The sequence below is a fragment of the Boleophthalmus pectinirostris genome, unplaced genomic scaffold (genome assembly GCF_026225935.1).
Source record: "Boleophthalmus pectinirostris isolate CB_2022bp ecotype Guang Dong unplaced genomic scaffold, ASM2622593v1 HiC_scaffold_7, whole genome shotgun sequence".
NCBI lineage: Eukaryota > Metazoa > Chordata > Actinopteri > Gobiiformes > Gobiidae > Boleophthalmus > Boleophthalmus pectinirostris.
Window position 1 is genome coordinate 36,566,246 of NW_026571473.1, and position 21,562 is coordinate 36,587,807.

General features: G+C 43.0%; 1 protein-coding gene across 1 annotated transcript; it reads right to left on the minus strand.

Annotated features, from left to right (window-relative positions):
* Positions 1-291: 291 nt before the first annotated feature.
* On the minus strand, positions 292-18,956 carry b3galt2 (UDP-Gal:betaGlcNAc beta 1,3-galactosyltransferase, polypeptide 2). The gene is given in 3 exon segments (XM_055165212.1): positions 292-5,438; positions 5,440-5,837; positions 18,867-18,956. Coding segments are annotated over 2 exon segments (1,281 nt in total). The 5' UTR covers positions 5,668-5,837; positions 18,867-18,956; the 3' UTR covers positions 292-4,385.
* Between the last annotated feature and the right edge of the window lie 2,606 nt (positions 18,957-21,562).

Below are 21,562 nucleotides of genomic sequence, written 5' to 3' on the forward strand. Positions count from 1 at the left end.
GTTTGACCCACAAATATTTTTGATGAGGAAACCTGGCATGGACTAAAAAACAGCATCATTTGTGACCTTTAATGGATTAATAATATAATATTCATGATGATGGTACGATCACGTGGATTTTGAGAGGACAAACACACAAATAAATTCATAAATAACATAAATATAAAAATATATCGACATTGAACACTACAAATTTTTGCTACAGTTAATATTAAAGCTACATTTGGTGGGTGAAATTTAAAACGAAACGTACAGACATTTAAACGGAAATAAATGAGATGAATGAATGGATGAAGAAAATATAATGTTTAATTTGGCAAATATACAAAATGATTATTAACTGAACAAAAACATGAAAAATAAAAGCACAACCAACTAAGGCGACGTTCAGACTGCAGCGTGAAGTGACCCAAATCCGATTTTTTGACCTTTTAATGAATTTTTTCCAAATGTGACCCAGGCCACTTGGATTTGTGCTCCTAAAACCGATAAATATCCGACTTTTTGACATGCGACTTCAGTCTGAACGGTCAGGTCGCATTCATCCCACCTACACGTCAAACTGGAGGCGTCTTACCGGAACTAGGGATGGGCATGATTAGTCGATTAATCGGTAATTGATTGAGTCGATTACGTACATTTTTAATCGACAGACCGAATGTAGGTCGCTGTGCGTAGCGTAGATTGACCAAATGTTCGTTTTTCCCCGGGCATGGCAGTTTTCCACGTCCTGTCCTGGGTGTCCGTTTTTTTTTTTTTTTAATAAAGTTGTCAGAATAATTTTATTATCCCATATTTGCTAAATACTTGTGTGATATTCTATGCCTATGAGTTAACCATTTATGTAACTACAATTCTTTGATTTATAATGTACCAATCACTTGTATGAAAATGAATAACCTCTGTGTGTTTGACAACTGTGTGCAGTGTCCTGTCGCTCTAGTGAACCTCGAGATGATTCCTCACATGAAGCCAACTCCCACTGTCACACATGCAAGAGTTATGATGGTGTCTGACCTAAGGCACCTCCTGATTGTTAATCATGTTTTAAGTGTTTATACTATGCATAGCTTCATCAGTTTCTTATTATGTCTTTGCTGTTTCCCCTTCCCCTTGAGAATTATCATTCTGTAACTAGGGCCTCCTAATGAAATAAAAAGAGGAGAACGGCCTTGAGTCATCAGAACGTGTGGAGACTGTTGGTTTTGATGCCCACTCTCTGCCCGTTCTCCTCGCGAGTAAAACTGAATTAATCTCTTGTCTTTCTTCTTGTTTACAATGTTTAGATAAACCTAACAAAAGTGATGCAAATGTTGAGGTTTTCATTACCGTTCATTGGGGCCATTAGACTGAGCGTCTCTCGTAGATCTTTGTGCACTCAGAAAGAGCGAGCAGACACAAACAGTCAGTCAGCCTACAACACGCCATGCACATTTAATGATGACGTGTACAAGGAACTGCCCACTTTCCGTCCCGGTCGAGACAAGTGTGAGTCCATGTGCACGTGTCGGTGTCAGGGACCTCAAAGTTCACCAGGACACCGAAAAACATGAAAAAGTTTTACCAGGTGAGAGTCGCTCAATGTCGATGACGAGGCCCCACCTCCCTCCCCCCGTACGGTGTCCTGGTTTTGACAAACGCAAATATGGTCACACTAACCTGTATTCACCTGAGTCATGTCTTTTAATCCGACAGAAGTTGAACCGCATCGGCACAAGAGCTGATTTTTTCCTTCGCTTTGTTTATGCAAATCAGCCATAAGGTTTTAAGTTTCGTTTCTGTGAGACTCGCGCAAATCTGCATTAAAACACATTATAATGTCAAACGGGCTGATGTGGCTCTAGAGTCGTTACAGTTATTTATTTATTTGGGCGGCAGTAGCTCAGTTGGTGGAGCATTCGCCCACTGATCTAAAGGTTGGCGGTTCGAATCCAGCTCTCAACATAAACATCACAGGTTGAGCGGTCAGATCCACAGGTTGGCTGGTGTGATTCCAGCTCCCACAGATGAATGCTGCCGTTGTGTCCTTGGGCAAGACACTTAACCCACAGTGTCTGCGTACACTGGTGTGTGAATGGGTGAGTGGTTCCTTGTTGTAAAGCGCTTTGAGTGCCTTGAAGGTGGAAAAGCGCTATAGAAAAATGTGACCATTTACGCAGATTAGTAGTGCAGATAGTAATAATAATGACGATAATTTTAATATAAAAACTGTCATGATTAATCGATAATGGATCGTTAATTCTCCCGACGATCGACGAAGAAAATTTAATCGAATGCCCATCCCTAACCGAAACCAGGCGTTTTTATGAAATGTTCGCCAGAGAAATGTCCGAGCGCGGCTACAGTCGGTCCTGGCTCCAATGTCGACGAAAAATGAAGACAAATACGAGACAAAGACTCAAACAAACGAAGCGTCCATGTGCGTGTAACCTGTCCATTTTACGAAGAACTGGACCGGATTTTGGGAGACGATCCCAGCGTTTAGGCGACTTCCGTAAACCCTGAGCACGCTCGCTTCTGGACACTTTTGCAGCGTTTAAAGTTCACACTGGAGATCACAAACAAGTCGCGTTTAATTGGAAATGTGAACGACCTCGCCAGAAAATCCGAATTGAGCGTTGAGCCCTGCAGTCTGAACGTTGCCTAAAAGTGAGGGGCCGTGGCTCAGTCGTGGAGGATTCTGTCGCCCACAAACCCGAAGGTTGGCGGTTCGATCTCAGCTCCAACGAGACGCCCGCTTCACTCCGTTAAATGAACATGGCGTGAAAATGTCCGAGCACGTACGCGAGTAAAAGTGATTGTACAAGGTCGACGTGCAACTGTTGAACCGTTGATGTTTTTATCCCTGCTTTTTTTGGCGTTATATTCTGCTGTTGTGTCACTGAGCAAGACACTTCACCCACATGGTCAGTGTATAATCCGTGTATAATTCGTTCATTTGTTTTTCAAAATAAAACCAAAAATAACAAACGAAAAAAACGACGATTTACTTCATTATTTGTCTCCAAAATCAAAATGTAAAAACAGATAATGATAAATTTTTTTCAGTTTTCGATTTTGTGTTTAAATGAAGAATGGACTTAAAATGCGATGCTGAACTTTTGCGCCGCATACGGACTGAACCAGGACTAAAACAGGACTAAACCAGGAGTGAACCAGGTCCAAACTGGTGTCAGTCCTGGTCTCAGTCCCGGTCTGGTCCCGGTTTCCTGATCACCCCACAGTCTACGCGGGTGCACCTCCGGGCCCGTCCCGACACTCCTAGTTCAGTCCTGGTTTGGTCCTGGTTCAGTACTAGTTTAGGACTGAGACCAGAACCAGATCAGGACTGAGACCGGGACCAAACCAGGAAGTGAGACCGGTTTTAGACCTGGTTTAGACCTAGTTTAGAATTGTTTTAGTCCAAGTTTAGCCTTGGTTTAGTCCTGGTTGTAGTCCTGGTTCAGTCTGGGTTCAGTCCTGGTTCAGTTCTGGTTTAGGACTGAGACCAGGACCAGACTAGGACTGAGACTGGGACCAAACCAGGAAGTGAGACCGGTTTAGACCTGGTTTAGACCTGGTTTAGACTTGTTTTAGTCCTGGTTTATACCTAGTTTAGAATTGTTTTAGTCCTAGTTTAGTCCTGGTTTAGTCCTGGTTCAGTTCTGGTTTAGGACTGAGACCAGGACCAGACAAGGAGGTGAGACCAGTTTAGACCTGGTTTAGTCCTGGTTTAAACTTGTTTTAGTCGTGATTTAGTCATGGTTTAGACCTGATTTAGACCTGGTTAAGTCCTGGTTTATACTTGTTTTAGTGTTGGTTTAGTCATAATTTGGACCTGGTTTAGACCTGTTTTAGTCCTGATTCAGTTCTGGTTTAGTCCGTATGTGGCACAAAAGTCCAGCATCGCAGTTTGGGAAGTTTTTTTCCATTATTCATTTAAACACAAAATCGAAAACTTAAAAAAATTCTGTTTTGGAGACAAATAATGAAAAAACCCTGTTGTTATTTCGTTTCTTATTTTTGGTTTTATTGTGAAAAACGAATGAACGAACGACACACGGATTGCGTATGTTTGTGTTTGATATAACACGTCATTCGTCAAAAAATATGAACGCTAAGTAACTACTGCATACGTCTGCTGCTTCCCACTTTCTTCCATTTAATATCCGACTCTGAATCTCCATAAACTGACCCGACGTAATTCCCAAATCCCTTTCTTAAATATCACGTAACTTAGATAATATTTCTTCAAATTAAAAAAATACTTTGAATCATCCACTGTCCACAGAAAGAAACAATGTGCTTTTTTTCCCGTACACTTCATCACGTCTTCCCGTAGTCATGGTCACATTTCCGGAAACCCCCTTTTTTTTTTTCTTTTTTTTTTTTTTTTGCAAAGTCCTTCACGGCGGCCGCTCCCCGTGAAACCTCCTGTGCCTGTACCTCCCGCTCTTCTCCTTGGCTGCGTTCACACACGCGTTGTGCTTGTTGGTTTGCAGGTGATTCCAGTATTTGACCAACTCCGCCGGCTGAAACTGATGCGACGTGATGAGGTGGCTATACTTACAGCTAGAGTACGAAACCCGCCAGTGGTTGAAGAGAAACTCGTTCGGCGGCGGTTGCGGATCGATGCGCAATTTGGCGAGGCAGATCCCGACGTAAACATCTTCCAAGTGCAGCCGGCGTATGCTGAGCGACGCCTGGTAGATGAGTCCCGCCAAATCGCCGGAAAACACGTAACCGGTTCCTGAGCAAAAAATCGGATAACGCTCGCTCGGGTACAGCTCCGGCGGCATGTACCATTTGCTGTCCTTGTTTCGGTTTGGTGCATATCCGCGCATCAAATACCCCGTGAAATACCTTTGCTTTGGAGGTAATTCCGGTTTAAGCAGCTTCTGGATGAGATATTCCGTGTTGACGAACATGTCGCTGTCCGTTTTCATGACGTAAGACACGTGCGGGCAGTGCGTCGCCACCCAGTTCATCCCCATCAGCGTCTTGATGGTGAGGTTGTAGTACGTGTCCTGGTACTCCTGCTGGATGATGTCGTGGTGGATCCGCGACTCCTCCTCGATGCTGCCCTGCGACGAGCTCTTGCCCATCCCGAGGAGGAACAGCCGCACGAACCCCAGCCCCATCGCCGCGCTTTCGTTCCCCCACGTCTGCCGGATGGCGTTCCGGGCCTCCGTCTGGCCCGGTTCCGCCGCGATGAGCAGGACGAGGAACGGCGCGCTGTCCTTGCACTTCAGCGGCTCGTTCAGGATGTAGCGGTACGGCTGGGCGCTGAGCTTTCCCGTCACGTCCATCTCTTTTTGTAAACTGTTGTTGGCGCTCATGGCGTCGCCGAGGCCCGTCACGCGCCCGGAGTTCCCGCCCGTCTCGGCCTGCTGCGTGCTGAGGTTGAGCAAAGGTTTCGCCGCCGCGTTCGCGTCCTTGAACAAGCTCCGCAAGCGAGATGTTCTGGCTCGAGTCGACTTTGGGGTTTCGGAATCCTCTGATCGTGTACGCCAGCGGGTTTTCCCTCGGCCCGTTGCGTCCCGGCAGCCAGTCCTGATGGCTGAAAAACAAAAACAACGTGAAGAGTAAAGCCAGCGAGAGCAAGCCGGCTACGTGAGTCCGGAACAGCGAGCGCTTGAATGTCCAGGTCATCTTAACGGGACAGCAGTGGCGCCTTCTCCATTGCATTGTGGAGATCGGCGATGGCAGAAATGCTTAGGTGTAGTCTGATCAATCATGTGGTTCACAAAGACGGCGATTTATAACGATGGAATCCGGGAACGGTCGGCAAAGTTTTGGGTCTCATGAGTTCATTTGCAGGTGGTCCCGAAACGCAGGTCACTCTTGGTCTTCAAAATCTGAAAAACAGAGAGACAAATTAAATGATTAGGTTACATTAAGGACTGTATTTTTCGGACGATAAGTCACACTTTTTTTTCATGGTTTGGGTGTTTCCTGCGGGTTAAGGGTTTAGACCTGGTTCAATCCTGGTTCAGTTCTGGTTTAGACCTGACTTAGACCTGGTTTAGTCCTGCTTCAGTCCTGGTTTAGTCCTGGTTCAGTCCTGATTTAGACCTGGTTTAGACCTGGTTCAGTCCTGGTTCTTTCTTGGTTCAGTCCTGACTTAGACCTGGTTTAGTCCTGGTTTCAGTCCTGGTTTAGTCCTGATTTATTCCTGGTTTCAGTCGTGGTTCAGTCCTGGTTCAGTCCTGGTTTAGTCCTTGTTTAGCCCTGGTTTAGTCCTTGTTTAGTCCTGGTTTAGTCCTGGTTCAGTCCTGGTTTAGTCCTGGTTTAGTCCTGGTTTAGCGCTGGTTTATTCCTGGTTTCAGTCCTGGTTTAGTCCTGGTTCAGTCCTTGTTTAGTCCTGGTTCAGTCCTGGCTTAGACCTGGTTTAGTCCTGGTTTAATCCTTGTTTAGTCCTGGCTTAGACCTGGTTTAGTCCTGGTTTAGTCCTGGTTCAGTCCTAGTTCAGTCCTGGTTGAGTCCTGATTTATTCCTGGTTTCAGTCGTGGTTTAGTCCTTGTTTAGTCCTGGTTCAGTCCTGGTTTAGTCCTGGTTTATTCCTGGTTTCAGTCCTTGTTTAGTCCTGGTTTAGTTCTGGTTTAGTCCTGGTTCAGTCCTGGTTTAGTGATGATTTAGTCCTGATTTAGAACTGGTTTAGTCCTGGCTTAGACCTGGTTTCAGTCCTTGTTTAGTCCTGGTTTAGTTCTGGTTTCAGTCCTTGTTTAACCCTGGTTTAGTCCTGACTTAGACCTGGTTTAGTCCTGGCTTAGACCTGGTTTAGTCCTGGTTCAATCCTGCTTTAGTCCTGGTTCAATCCTGCTTTAGTCCTGGTTCAGTCCTGGTTTAAAAACACAGCACTGTATTTACGAATAAAACGAAACTCGATTAAAAACAACGTTAAATAATGTTCCAAAGTTATTAAAAAAGTGTAATGTACAGAACTTCTCCTCCCGCCATCGTTTGCGCCTCAAGTCTTTTTTTTATAATGACTTGTATTATTCATTCGCTCCTCGGGCAGACTCTGTGGCTGCAAAGATAATCTGGATGCCACAGCTGCCCCGGGGCGAGCTGCAGAGACCTAGTTACCATCCTGTGCCCGTGGCCCGGCTGACCGCGCTCCACCAATCACACGCCGCCTCCAGCACCGACGCCCCCGGACACACAGACACACAAACGTCCAGGAGGGTTTTGGCATTTGAAAATATTCTGATTCCAATAAGATTTGAAGAAGTTTGACATTTTGAAACGTCACATTTAAAGAAGAAATATGTTAGAATTTGGAAACAAGTTCACGGATTCACACTAATGAGCAGCAGATTTATTTATTTATTTATTTTCATTTGGTCCGGAATCAGACCAGGACTGAGACCGTTTTAGCCATGGTTCAGTCCTCGTTTAGTCCTGATTTAGTCCTGGTTGAGACTTGATTTTGTCCTGGTTTAGTCCTGATTCAGTCCTGGTTTAGACTTGTTTTAGTCCTGGTTTAGTCCTGGTTTAGACTTGATTTTGTCCTGGTTTAGTCCTGATTCAGTCCTGGTTTAGACTTGATTTAGTCCTGGTTTAGTCCTGGTTTAGACTTGATTTTAGTCCTGGTTTAGTCCTGGTTCAGTCCTGGTTTAGACTTGATTTAGTCCTGGTTTAGACCTGGTTTAGTCCTGACTTACACCTGATTTAGTCCTGGTTCAGTCCTGATTTAGACCTGGTTTAGACCTGATTTAGTCCTGGTTTAGACCTGGTTTAGTGGTTTAGACCTAGTTTTAGTCCTGGTTTAGACCTGGTTTAGACCTGGTTTAGACGGGGTTTAGTCCTGGTTTAGACTTGATTTAATCCTGACATAGCCCTGGTTTAGTCCTGATTTAGTCCTGGTTTAGTACTGGTTTAATCCTGGTTTAGTCCTGGTTTATTTCTGGTTTAGTACTGGTTTAATCCTGGTTTAATCCTGGTTTAGTCCTGGTTTATTCTGGTTTAGTACTGGTTTAGTCCTGGTTTAAGTCCTGGTTTATTTCTGGTTTAGTCCTGGTTTATGCCTGGTTTATTTCTGGTTTAGTCCTGGTTTATTTCTGGTTTAGTCCTGGTTTATTTCTGGTTTAGTACTGGTTTAATCCTGGTTTAGTCCTGGTTTAGTCCTGGTTTAGACCTGTTTTAGTCCTGTTTTAGTCCTGGTTTAGACCTGGTTCAGTCATGGTTTATTTCTGGTTTAGTCTGGTTTAGTCCTTTAGTCCTGGTTTAGACCTGGTTTAGTCCTGGTTTAGTCCTGGTTTAGTCCTGGTTTTGGACCTGTTTTAGTCCTGTTTAGTCCTGGTTTAGACCTGGTTTAGTTCCTGGTTTATTCTGGTTTAGGTCTGGTTTAGTCCTGGTTAGTCCTGGTTTAGATTTCTGGTTTAGTCCTGGTTAGTCCTGGTTTAGTCCTGGTTTTGGACCTGTTTTAGTCCTGTTTTAGTCCTGGTTTAGACCTGGTTCAGTCATGGTTTATTTCTGGTTTTAGGTCTGGTTTAGTCCTGGTTTCCTGGTTTAGTCCTGGTTTAGTCCTGGTTTAGACCTGTTTTAGTCCTGTTTTAGTCCTGGTTTAGACCTGGTTCAGTCATGGTTTATTTCTGGTTTAGATCTGGTTTAGTCCTGGTTCAGTCCTGGTTTAGACCTGGTTTAGTCCTGGTTTAGTCCTGGTTTAGTCCTTTTGACCTGTTTAAGTCCTGTTTTAGTCCTGGTTCACTTTAGATTTTGGAGACAAATGTTTGGATCAATTGTATTTAATCTACGGTGTGTAAATGTATATTTTTGAGTAACGCACAGTGATAATGTTCAGTTTTAATATATTGATCAGGTGGAGGCTTTAATACACAGTTTGGCCTTTGGGTTTTTTTCTCTCTTCCCGCAGCTACTTTTTTATGTAATGAAACAAAAACACAACTCCAGGTCAGTTTGTGAGCAGAAAAAAGCGTAACATGGACCAAATGTCTCAAGGAGGAAACCAAAGAAAAGGAAACACCTGTTAGACCGATTTATCCTCGAGTAAAATACTATAAACTCTCACATCCTCTTTTAAATCACTTCCTCCAGTTTGTGTTTTGTTCAGTTTTCTCTTCTTAATAACTTCAAGGTTCGTGAAATCATCTCTTCAGTCCTGGTTTAGTCCTGGTTTAGTCCTGGTTTAGTCCTGGTTTAGTCCTGGTCCTGGTTTAGTCCTGGTTTAGACCTGGTTTAGATTCCTGGTTTAGACCTGGTTTAGTTCTGGTTTAGTTCCTGGTTTAGACCTGGTTTAGTCTGGTTTCTGGTTTTAGACCTGGGTTTTTCCTGGTTTTAGTCCTGGTTTTAGTCCTGGTTTAGTCCTGGTTTAGTCCTGGTTTAGTCTGGTTTTAGACCTGGTTTAGTTCCTGGTTTAGTCCTGGTTTAGTTTAGTCCTGGTTTAGTCCTGGTTTAGACCTGGTTTGACCTGGTTTAGTCCTGGTTTAGTCCTGGTTTAGACCTGGTTTTAGTCCTGGTTTAGTCCTGTTTAGTTTAGACCTGGTTTTAGTCCTGGTTTAGACCTGGTTTTAGACCTGGTTTAGTTTCCTGGTTTAGTCCTGGTTTTAGTCCTGGTTTAGACCTGGTTTAGTCCTGGTTTTTCCTGGTTTAGTCCTGGTTTAGTCCTGGTTTAGACCTGGTTTAGTTCTGGTTTACCTGGTTTAGTCCTGGTTTAGTCCTGGTTTAGTCCTGGTTTAGACCTGGTTTAGTCCTGGTTTAGTCCTGGTTTAGACCTGGTTTTAGTCCTGGTTCAGTCCTGGTTTAGACCTGTTTTAGTCCTGGTTTAGTCCTGGTTTAGACCTGGTTTTAGTCCTGGTTTAGTCCTGGTTTAGTCCTGGTTTAGTTCTGGTTTAGACCTGGTTTAGTCCTGGTTTAGTCTGGTGGTTTAGTCCTGGTTTAGTCCTGGTTTAGACCTGGTTTAGACCTGGTTTTACCTGGTTTAGACCTGGTTTAGTCCTGGTTTAGACCTGGTTTTAGTCCTGGTTAGACCTGGTTTTAGACCTGGTTTAGACCTGGTTTAGTCCTGGTTTAGACCTGGTTTAGACCTGGTTTAGTTTACCTGGTTTACCTGGTTTAGTCCTGGTTTAGACCTGGTCCTGGTTTAGTCCTGGTTTAGTCCTGGTTTAGTCCTGGTTTAGACCTGGTTTTAGTCCTGGTTTTAGACCTGGTTTAGTCCTAGTTTTAGTCCTGGTTTAGACCTGTTTAGTCTGGTTTAGTCCTGGTTTAGTCCTGGTTTTAGACCTGGTTTTAGACCTGGTTTAGTCCTGGTTTAGACCTGGTTTAGACCTGGTTTAGTCCTGGTTTAGACCTGGTTTAGTTTAGACCTGGTTTTAGTCCTGGTTTAGACCTGGTTTAGTCCTGGTTTAGTTTCCTGGTTTTAGTCCTGGTTTAGACCTGGTTTAGACCTGGTTTTTAGTCCTGGTTTTAGTCCTGGTTTAGTCCTGGTTTAGTCCTGGTTTAGTCCTGGTTTAGACCTGGTTTAGACCTGGTTTTAGTCCTGGTTTAGACCTGGTTTAGACCTGGTTTAGTCCTGGTTTTAGTCCTGGTTTAGACCTGGTTTAGTTTTCCTGGTTTAGTCCTGGTTTAGACCTGGTTTTTAGGTTTAGACCTGGTTTTAGACCTGGTTTTTTTTAGACCTGGTTTTAGTCCTGGTTTAGACCTGGTTTAGTCCTGGTTTAGTCCTGGTTTAGACCTGGTTTTAGACCTGGGTCTGGTTTAGTCCTGGTTTTAGTCCTGGTTTAGACCTGGTTTAGACCTGGTTTAGTCCTGGTTTAGACCTGGTTTAGTCCTGGTTTTTAGTCCTGGTTTAGTCCTGGTTTAGACCTGGTTTTTAGACCTGGTTTTAGTTTTCCTGGTTTAGACCTGGTTTTTAGACCTGGTTTAGACCTGGTTTTAGTCCTGGTTTAGACCTGGTTTAGTCCTGGTTTAGTCCTGGTTTAGACCTGGTTTAGTCCTGGTTTAGACCTGGTTTAGACCTGGTTTTAGTCCTGGTTTAGACCTGGTTTTAGTCCTGGTTTAGTCCTGGTTTAGACCTGGTTTAGTCCTGGTTTAGACCTGGTTTTAGACCTGGTTTTAGTCCTGGTTTAGCCTGGTTTAGACCTGGTTTAGTCCCTGGTTTAGACCTGGTTTAGACCTGGTTTTAGTCCTGGTTTTAGACCTGGTTTAGTCCTGGTTTAGACCTGACCTGGTTTAGACCTGGTTTTAGTCCTGTTTTAGTCCTGGTTTAGACCTGGTTTTTAGTCCTGGTTTAGTCCTGGTTTAGACCTGGTTTAGTCCGTTTTCCTGGTTTAGACCTGGTTTTAGACCTGGTTTTAGTCCTGGTTTAGACCTGGTTTAGTCCTGGTTTAGTCCTGGTTTAGACCTGGTTTAGTCCTGGTTTAGACCTGGTTTTTAGACCTGGTTTTAGTCCTGGTTTAGACCTGGTTTAGACCTGGGTTTAGTCCTGGTTTGGTTTAGACCTGTTTAGTCCTGGTTTAGTCCTGGTTTTAGACCTGGTTTAGTCCTGGTTTAGACCTGTTTAGTCCTGGTTTAGTCCTGGTTTAGTCCTGGTTTAGACCTGGTTTTAGTCCTGGTTTAGTCCTGGTTTCAGTCCTGGTTCAGTCCTGGTTTAATCATGCTTGATGTCCGCTGTCTCCCGGGCACCAGGGGGCGCCGCTCACACGTGTTCAGCCTCGTGTCAAAACGAGTGAAACCGCGTGTTGTTTTGCGCGGCGATCGGGACCCGTGGCTCGCTGCCCGACGGGGAGAGGGAACGACGCCAAGATCCGCCGGTTTCCGTGTAACTAAACCCCGCGAAAACACAACATTATTACACTTAAGTGGATCTGAACAGGCCTCGTTCAAACAATTACCAACAAAATCAGGACAATTATCCCCGTTTATTTATAACGGACCAGAGGAAACTGGATCACAAACCTTCCCGAGTGTCGAAAAACCTGTAGTTTACACCACAACAAACATGTCTGAAGTGCAGTGATGTGAATGTAATCCCCTACAGATTACAGATTACATACACCAGAATGTAGTTTGTAACATAATCCATTAAATTACTTAAAGTGAGTAATGTAATCTGATTACTTTGGATTACTTGATTTGCTGTAGAGAAACAAAGACGAGGAAATTGTAACATAAGATGTTTTGTCTGATAAAAGAAAATAAAAAGTCCAGACTTTACTGAACCAAATTAAAAATATTATTGATAAAAGACGAGGAGACACGTCCACACAGCAGGATTTAGTTCTGGTTTAGTCCTGGTTTAGTCCTGGTTTAGACCTGGTTTACTCCTGGTTTACTCCTGGTTTAGACCTGGTTTAGTCCTGATTTAGACCTGGTTTTAGTCCTGGTTAGTCCTGGTTTAGGCCTGGTTTAGTCCTGGTTTAGACCTGGTTTAGTCCTGGTTTTGACCTGGTTTAGACCTGGTTTTAGTCCTGGTTTAGACCTGGTTTAGACCTGGTTTTAGACCTGGTTTAGTCCTGGTTTTAGACCTGGTTTTAGTCCTGATTTAGACCTGGTTTAGACCTGGTTTCAGACCTGGTTTAGACCTGGTTTAGCTCTGGTTTAGTCCTGGTTTAGACCTGGTTTAGACTCCTGGTTTACTCCTGGTTTAGACCTGGTTTAGTCCTGATTTAGACCTGGTTTAGTCCTGGTTCAGTCCTGGTTTAGCCTGGTTTAGTCCTGGTTTTAGACCTGGTTTTAGTCCTGGTTTTGACTGGTTTAGACCTGGTTTTAGTCCTGGTTTAGACCTGGTTTAGACCTGGTTTAGACCTGGTTTAGTCCTGATTTAGACCTGGTGGTTTAGTCCTGATTTAGACCTGTTTAGATCTGGTTTCAGACCTGGTTTAGACCTGGTTTAGCTCTGGTTTAGTCCTGGTTTAGTCCTGGTTTAAACCTGGTTTACTCCTAGTTTCGACCTGGTTTTAGACCTGGTTTAGACCTGGTTTCAGACCTGGTTTAGACCTGGTTTAGACCTTTACCTGGTTTAGACCTGATTTAGACCTGGTTTTTAGTCCTGGTTTAGTCCTGGTTTAGGACCTGGTTTTAGTCCTGGTTTAGACCTGGGTTTAGTCCTGGTTTTAGACCTGGTTTAGACCTGGTTTAGACCTGGTTTAGACCTGGTTTAGACCTGGTTTAGTCCTGATTTAGACCTGGTTTAGATCTGGTTTCAGACCTGGTTTTAGTTTACCTGGTTTAGCTCTGGTTTAGTCCTGGTTTAGACCTGGTTTAAACCTGGTTTACTCCTAGTTTAGACCTGGTTTAGACCTGGTTTAGATCTGGTTTACAGACCTGGTTTTAGACCTGGATTAGTCCTGTTTAGACCTGGTTTAGTCCTGGTTTAGACCTGGTTTAGACCTGGTTTAGACCTGGTTTCAGACCTGGTTTAGACCTGGTTTAGTCCTGGCTTAGACCTGGTTTAGCCTGGTTTAGTCCCTGGTTTTAGTCCTGGTTTTTAGACCTGACCTTTTTAGACCTGGTTTAGACCTGGTTTAGACCTGGTTTAGTTTAGACCTGGTTTAGACCTGGTTTTTAGACCTGGTTTAGACCTGGTTTAGACCTGGTTTAGTCCTGGTTTAGTCCTGGTTTGGTTTACCTGGTTTAGACCTGTTTTAGTCCTGGTTTAGACCTGGTTTAGTAGACCTGTTTAGTTTAGACCTGGTTTAGTCCTGGTTTAGTCCTGGTTTAGTCCTGGTTTAGACCTGTTTAGACCTGGTTTAGACCTGGTTTTTAGACCTGGTTTTACCTGGTTTAGACCTGGTTTAGACCTGGTTTAGTCCTGGACCTGGTTTAGTCCTGGTTTAGTCCTGACCTGTTTAGTCCTGGTTTAGACCTGTTTTAGTCCTGGTTTCCTGGTTTAGACCTGGTTTAGACCTGGTTTAGTCCTGGTTTACCTGGTTTAGACCTGGTTTTAGTCCTGGTTTAGTCCTGGTTTAGACCTGATTTAAACCTGGTTTAGACCTGGTTTAGACCTGGTTTAGACCTGGTTTAGACACGTGTCATATTTGAAGTTTTACTGTGTCTGCTTCGGGGTTTGAGGAGCTCCGCGTGGCTCCGCGTGGCTCCGCGTGGCTCCTGGTGGTTTTCAGATGTTTTTTTGTTCTGGTTTTGGTTTTGAGTCGTGTTTGTGAATCTGCCCGGGGGCCGCAGATGGAGACGAGCTTTGGCTAAATCTGGAGTAAAGCATCTCGTCTTTAAAGAGATTATTGTGTTTACACGCGGTCGGAAAAGGAGAATTATCAACGAAAAGAGAATCGTACCTGAAGAAGAGCAGAGAGTCAGAGCGCGACCGCTGTGAAACGACAAGAAAGAGAAGAAAAAAAAAAGACCGAAAGAAGAAGTGAAAAAGCCCCGACCACGTGATACACACACACACACACACACACACACACACGTCAGCAGTCCTCGTCAGTCCTGGTTTAAACCTGGTTTAGACCTGGTTTAGACCTGGTTTAGTCCTGGTTTAGTCCTGGTTTAGACCTGGTTTTTAGACCTAGTTTAGACCTGATTTAAACCTGGTTTAGCTCTGGTTTAGTCCTGGTTTAGTCCTGGTTTAGACCTGCTTCAGTCCTGGTTTAGTCCTGGTTTAGACCTGATTTAAACCTGGTTTAGCCCTGGTTTAGTCCTGGTATAGGCCTGATTTAAGCCTGGTTTAGTCCTGGTTTAGCTCTGGTTTAGTCCTGGTTTAGTCCTGGTTTAGCTCTGGTTTAGTCCTGGTTTAGTCCTGGTTTAGATCTGGTTCAGACCTGGTTTAGCTCTGGTTTAGTCCTGGTTTAGTCCTGGTTTAGTCCTGGTTTAAACCTGGTTTAGACTAATTTGTTTTTTTGTTTGACATTAAAACAGAGAAATGAAATACACAGTTTTCATATTTTATTTAATTTTTTTTCATTCTTAATTGAAATTTACAAGAACGATTGGTACTAAGACCATTTAGTGAGTTTTAAATTAAACATTTATAAATCCCCCCTTTTTCCCCTCACACTCGTCTCTTTCCCTCCGTCTTTCCCTCCGTCTTTCTCTGTTGGACGCTGATGATTCGCTCTAGTTTTAGCGTTAGTTTCCTGTCGCGCTCACCTGTAATTTGCGGCGGCGGAGCTGCGGGCGGCGGAGGATAATGACGGAGGTTAACACGCTGAGATCCTCCGTTTATCAAATTAAGTGCGTGATACAGTGTGGAGCCCGGCGGATCTGAGACGGGAGAAGAAGGAGCTGAGGGGACGAGGGGACGACGAGCGCAGACGGGAGCGACATTCACAACACGGAACACGGACCAGATCAAGTTCACGAGGATTAACAAGAAGATAAACTATTTTCTTCATTATTTGTCTCCAAAACCTAAACTGAACCAGGTTTAAACCAGGATTAAACCAGGTCTAAAAAAGGTCTAAACCAAGTCTGAATCAGGTCTAAACCAGGACTAAACCAGGTCTAAAACAGGACTAAACCAGTTCTAAACCAGGACTGAACAAGGATTAAACCAGGTCTAAACCTGGACTAAACCAGGGCTAAAAAAGGTTTAAACCAAGTCTGAATCAGGTCTAAACCAGGACTAAACCAGGACTGAACAAGGATTAAAACAGATCTAAACCAGAACTAAACCAGGTCTAAAACAGGACTAAACCAGGTCTAAAACAGGTCTAAACCAGGACTAAACCAGGACTGAACAAGGATTAAATCAGGTCTAAACCAGGACTAAACCAGGACTAAACCAGGAACAAGATTAAAACAGGACTAAACAAGGACTAAACCAGGTAACCAGGACTAAAACCACTAAAACAGGAACACTAAACCAGACTAAACCAGGAGTAAACCAGGACTAAACCAGGTCTAAAACAGGACTAAACCAGGTCTAAACCAGAACTAAACCAGGAGTAAAACCAGGACTAAACCAGGACTAAACCAGGTCTAAAAAAGGTCTAAACCAAGTCTGAATCAGGTCTAAACCAGGACTAAACCAGGTCTAAACCAGGACTAAACCAGGACTTAACAAGGACTAAACCAGGTCTAAACCAGGACTAAACCAGGACTGTACAAGGATTAAACCAGGTCTAAACCAGGACTAAAGAAGCTTTAAAACATTTCAAATCTCTTCTAAACGCGTCACACAACCCGGGGTTAGTAACTGTTGTAAAATGTGAGCGTACATTTTGTTTGAGTAAAACGATCTGTGGTGGTGAAGCCGCATCAGCGCGTGCGTCAGACGGAGTTACATCTGCGCCGGACTCGTGATGTGGAAGGACTGTACGTCTCCAACCGGAGCGTGGACATGTCCAGATGTGGTGGGACGGTGAAGCCTGCGCAGATGTGTTCACTCATGTGTGGACTCGCATCACTGCCACGTCACTGCTCACACGCAGAACAATGCACCGACAACCATCTGCGCGTGGACTTTAAAGACAAACTGAGACGTGAAATCAGCCTCGTGGAGCTTTTGACCGTGTTATAACCAAACACCGTATAGCAGGGGTTTCAAACTCAAATTATCTGGGGGCCACATTAGATAAAGTCTGAGTGAGGCTGGGCTGCACTGAGTATTCGATAAATAGGGGTTGCACGAAAAAAAAAAAACGCTGTATGTGCACATGTACTCGTATTAACAGATCCACTTAGACTCGTTGCTTCACAACTGCTGTAAGTTGAGTTTTGGGATGTAAACTGTGTTAATAATCTGTTGTTGTGAATCTGCATGGGCACCGATTGCAGCTTCATCTGTCAGTGCGGCCCGCGGTCGGGGGGTAGTTTGTGCGTACATCTACCACAGGCATTGACCTTATTTATTGGGATTAAGTGGAGGGCCGCAAAAAATTCTTCTGAGGGCCTGTTACGACCCAGCTCGTTTGGGGTGAGGGAAGTAACAAAAATAAAACCAAGATGTAAAATGGAATAAATTAAGTAATGTTTAATTAACAGGAATGTAAAGGTAACTTAACAAAACACTAAAAATATACAGAAAATAACCTAAACCTAGAAACCAACAGAATAAACAGAGTTTTGTGCCAGAAAAGGGGTCACGCAGGTACACAAAAACAAGTGGTAAAACTTAGGACACACACTAAACTAAACACAAGTTCCCCAAATTAAACCACATAAGCCCACACAGAATCGAGTGCATCAAAAAAGGCACAAAACAGAATGAGACTAAACTACATACACAAAACCAAAATGGAGACTGGCCACCAAGGCCAGCAGCCCCGAACAGGTGCTGGAATCTCCTTTAGGGATGGCTGCAGTGAGTGGCGTCGACTTGCCCCACCAATCACAGACCAGGACTCCTGCAGCAGGAATTAGGAGAAAAAAATCAGCGAATTAAACCTCTGTAACAGGGCCGCAGTTGGCCCCCGGGCCGCGAGTCTGAGACCCCTGCCATATAGAAATGAACACAGAGAACCCACTAGACCAGGGGTGTCAAACATCCGGCCCTCCAAGACCTTTAATGTGGCCCTCAGCTGATTTTGTACTAAAAATATTTAATTATATTTTTCTATTAAAATATTGTTAATTTTCTGTGGTGTTTATCACAGCAGCGTCTCCAGCGTCTCTGTACGTGGCCCCTCCCACCAGAGCAGCACAAATGAAGACTTGTCTCTTTCCAAACGCTCTTAAAGGACGATCGTTTTGACTGTTGACCGTGACACCCTCATCAGAAAAATGTCCAACATGAGAAAAGTGGAGCCGAGTGCAGGATTTTACAACAAAAATTGACTTATTCCTGTTTACATACAAGTTCATGTCAAAACTTTTGTGTTGAAATTGTATTTTTCTTAAAGTTTCAGGTTGTTCATAATATTATTATAATAAAATTTTGTAAAAGAAAGAGTTCATCAATTAAAAAAGATTTCTGTAATAGATTTGCCTTTCTCTGCACACATAATTGAACTTATTGTTATTTTTCATTATTATTATTATTATTATTATTATTATTATTATTATTGTTTATGATTTAATATTATTATTTATAATTTTTTATATTTAGTTCATATTAAGTTTTATTTATTTTTATTTATTTATTTAAAATTATTTACTTTTTTTTTATTTGCACAAGAAGTGGTTTAACAAAGACTTTTAGTATCACAGCCATGATTTAGCCTTTATTTTTACTGAATTTTTTTGTTGGTTGTTCAGAGGAAAGAAACTCTTTTATGTGACACATTTGACATTTTCACTGTTTGATGATTAAAATGTTTATGTTTCATATTATTATTATTTTATTATTATTATTATTATTTATTGTTTATGATTTTATATATTATTATATATTTTTTTTTTATATTTATTATATTTATTATTTATTAGTTTATTATTATTTTATTTTTATTTATTTTTATTTTTATTTATTTATTTTACTTTTTTTTATTTGCACAAGAAGTGGTTTAACAAAGACTTTTAGTATCACAGCCATGATGATTTAGCCTTTATTTTTACTGAATTTTTTTTTGTTGGTTGTTCAGAGGAAGGAAACTCTTTTATGTGACACATTTGACATTTTCACTGTTTGATGAATAAATGTTTATGTTTCATTTGAACTTTTATTTATTATTATTATTATTATTATTATTATTATTATTATTATTGTTTTTTAATATTTTTATATTTAGTTAATATGAATTTGTATTTATTTATTTTGTATTTATTATTATTATTATTAGTTTATTATTTATTTATTATTTTTTATATATTTATTTAATATGAACTTTTATTTATTTATTTATTTATATATTTACTTTTTTTATTTGCACAAGAAGTGGTTTAACAAAGACTTTTAGTATCACAGCCATGATTTAGCCTTTATTTTTATTAGAATATGTATTGTATCAGTCCAGTGAGGTTCGTTTGGTCTTCTGATCATTTATATTATTAGGTTCTATTTTCAGACCAAGAGTTTGTTTTCATACCTGACAGTTTCGGCTGCTCCCTGCGCTCTCCCTCAGAGTCTCGTGATGTTTCTGTGACGTGTCCAAATCGTCCGTTTCCGACACTGTAAAAGAGAGAAGCACATCGTGGATCAGGACGGAGCAAACATCACTGGGACAGAGGAAAATAAACACTGTCACTGGATTAAAGAGGCAATCGAAATACAGAAACACTCTGCTGGACCATGCTGACAGCGCCCCCTGTGGATCCATACGAAAAACAGTAGTTGTAGTTGCCGTTCACGGAATAGAAACGAGTCAAACACGAATAATTCACTCTAAATAAAACTCTGAGCAAATAGACAAGGGAAAGCCATTATAACATACTTAAAACCTCAAAAAAGTCTGTTTAGTAAAGTATGTCTCCTTAAGGACTCCATCTGCTCCAAGTGCCAATAACAAAGCTCATTAGCTCCAGTGCAGACATTTTAATAGCTGAACTGTGAAGATGTATGGACTTTAAAAACCTGGAGGAGCAATTAAACTAAACTAAAGGCGCTGTTTATGATTTCTACTGTCTTAAAAAACAAACAAAACCATTCTGATTATTCACCGTGATCTGTTTATCATTTGTTCATTTGTTTTTCAATATAAAACCAAAAATAAGAAAACGAAAGATCAACAAGTTTTCTTCATTATTTGTCTCCAAAACCAAAATTAAAAAACAGATAATGATTCGTTTTTTTTTTTTTTTTCAGTTTTCGATTTTGTGTTTAAATTAAAAATGGAAAAAACACATAAAGGCCGTTTCCCGTTTACGTGATTTCAGTGGCTGCGATACCGTATTTTTGCGCTGCATACGGACTGAACCAGGACTGATCCAGGTCCAGGACCAGGGTGGGACCAGAGCGGGACTCTGACCTTTGACTCCGAGCCTCAGCTTTGAGCTCCGGCCCTGCCGTGGGCTCTGAGCCTCCGGTCTGGTCCCGGCCTGGTCCTGGTCTCAGCCCTGATCTCAGTCCCGCTCTGGTCCCGGTCTTTTCCCGGTCTCAGTCCCGGTCTGGTCCCGGTCTGGTCCTGGTCTGGTCCTGGTGTTTTCCCGGTCTGGTCTCAGTCTCGGTCTGCTCCCGGTCTCAGTTCTGATCTAAGTCTCGTTCTGGTCCCAATCTGGTCTCGGTCTCAGTCTGGTCCCTCTGGTCTTGTCGGTCTGGTCTCAGTCTCGGTCTGGTCCCGATCTCAGTTCTGATCTCAGTCTTGGTCTGGTCCCGGTCTGGTCCCAGTCTGGTCCTGGTCTGGTCTGGTCTCTGCTGGTCGGTCTCTCGGTCTCAGTCCCGTCTGGTCGGTCTGGTCCCGGTCGGTCTGGTCTGGTCTGGTCCCTCTGGGTCCTGGTCTCAGTCTCGGTCTCGGTCCCGGTCTGTCTCTGTCTCAGTCCGGTCTGGTCTGGTCCGGTCTGGTCCTGGTCCCTGGTCTGGTCTGGTCTGGTGGTCTGGTCCTGGTCCTGGCCTGGTCTCCGTCTCAGTCCTGATTACAATGCTGACACACACTTCCAAGAGAAAGAGTAGAGAGACAGACTGGAGAGAGGAGGAGAGAAAAACAGAGGGGACGAAGGAAGAGAAAGGAGAGAGAGAGAGAAAGAGGGCGAGACACAACAGAGAAAAGGAGAGAAAAGAGAAAGGAGAGAGGGAGAATGAAGAGAAAGGAGAAGGAAAGAGAAACATGGTGCGAGAAAAGGGAGGAGAGAAAGAAACACAGAAACAGAAAAAGAGAAAAGACAAAAAACGTGAGCCAGAGGTGAAGAGAAGGAGAGAGGGATGATGATGAGGAAGAGAGGAGGAGGAGGAGGAGGTGTGGTTCTTAAAGGTTAACGTCGGGAGTGAAGGGGAGAACAGGCACACATCATAATTATAGTTTACGTGTTCGCAGAGACACATGACGGGCACCGGCGAAGAACACACTGGACCGTCACAAATCCATTATAAACGACACGAGCGACGGTTTAATACAGACGATACTGTCAACGGAGCGTCGGCGAAACGCGGGAAAACTGAACGGGACAGGTCGGAATTTTTTGGACGTAGGGCCTCGTTTCCTCGTGAGCCGCAGCGTCGGACACTAAAAACACTCAAACAAATCTGTTATTACACCAAACTGTCCATGTGAATGTTGATAAAATAATGGACTAACCCAGGACTAAACAAGGACTAAACAAGGACTAGGACTCAGGACTAACCCAGGACTAAACTCAGGACTAACCAGGACTAACAGGACTAAACAAGGACTAACTCAGGACTAACTCAGGACTAACCCAGGACTAACCAGGACTCAGGACTAAGGACTAACCCAGGACTAACTCAAGGACTAACCAGGACTAACTCAGGACTAACTCAGGACTAACCAGGACTAAACAAGGACTAACTCAGGACTAACTCAGGACTAACTAACTCAGGACTAACTCAGGACTAACTAACCCAGGACTAAACAAGGACTAAACAAGGACTAACTCAGGACTAGGACTAACTCAGGACTAACCCAGGACTAACTCAGGACTAACTCAGGACTAACCCAGGACTAAACAAGGACTAACTCAGGACTAACTCAGGACTAACTCAGGACTAACCCAGGACTAAACAACAAGGACTAACCCAAGACTCAACAAGGACTAACCCAAGACTAACTCAGGACTAACCCTGGACTAACTCAGGACTGAACAAGGACTAAACAAGGACTAACTCAGGACT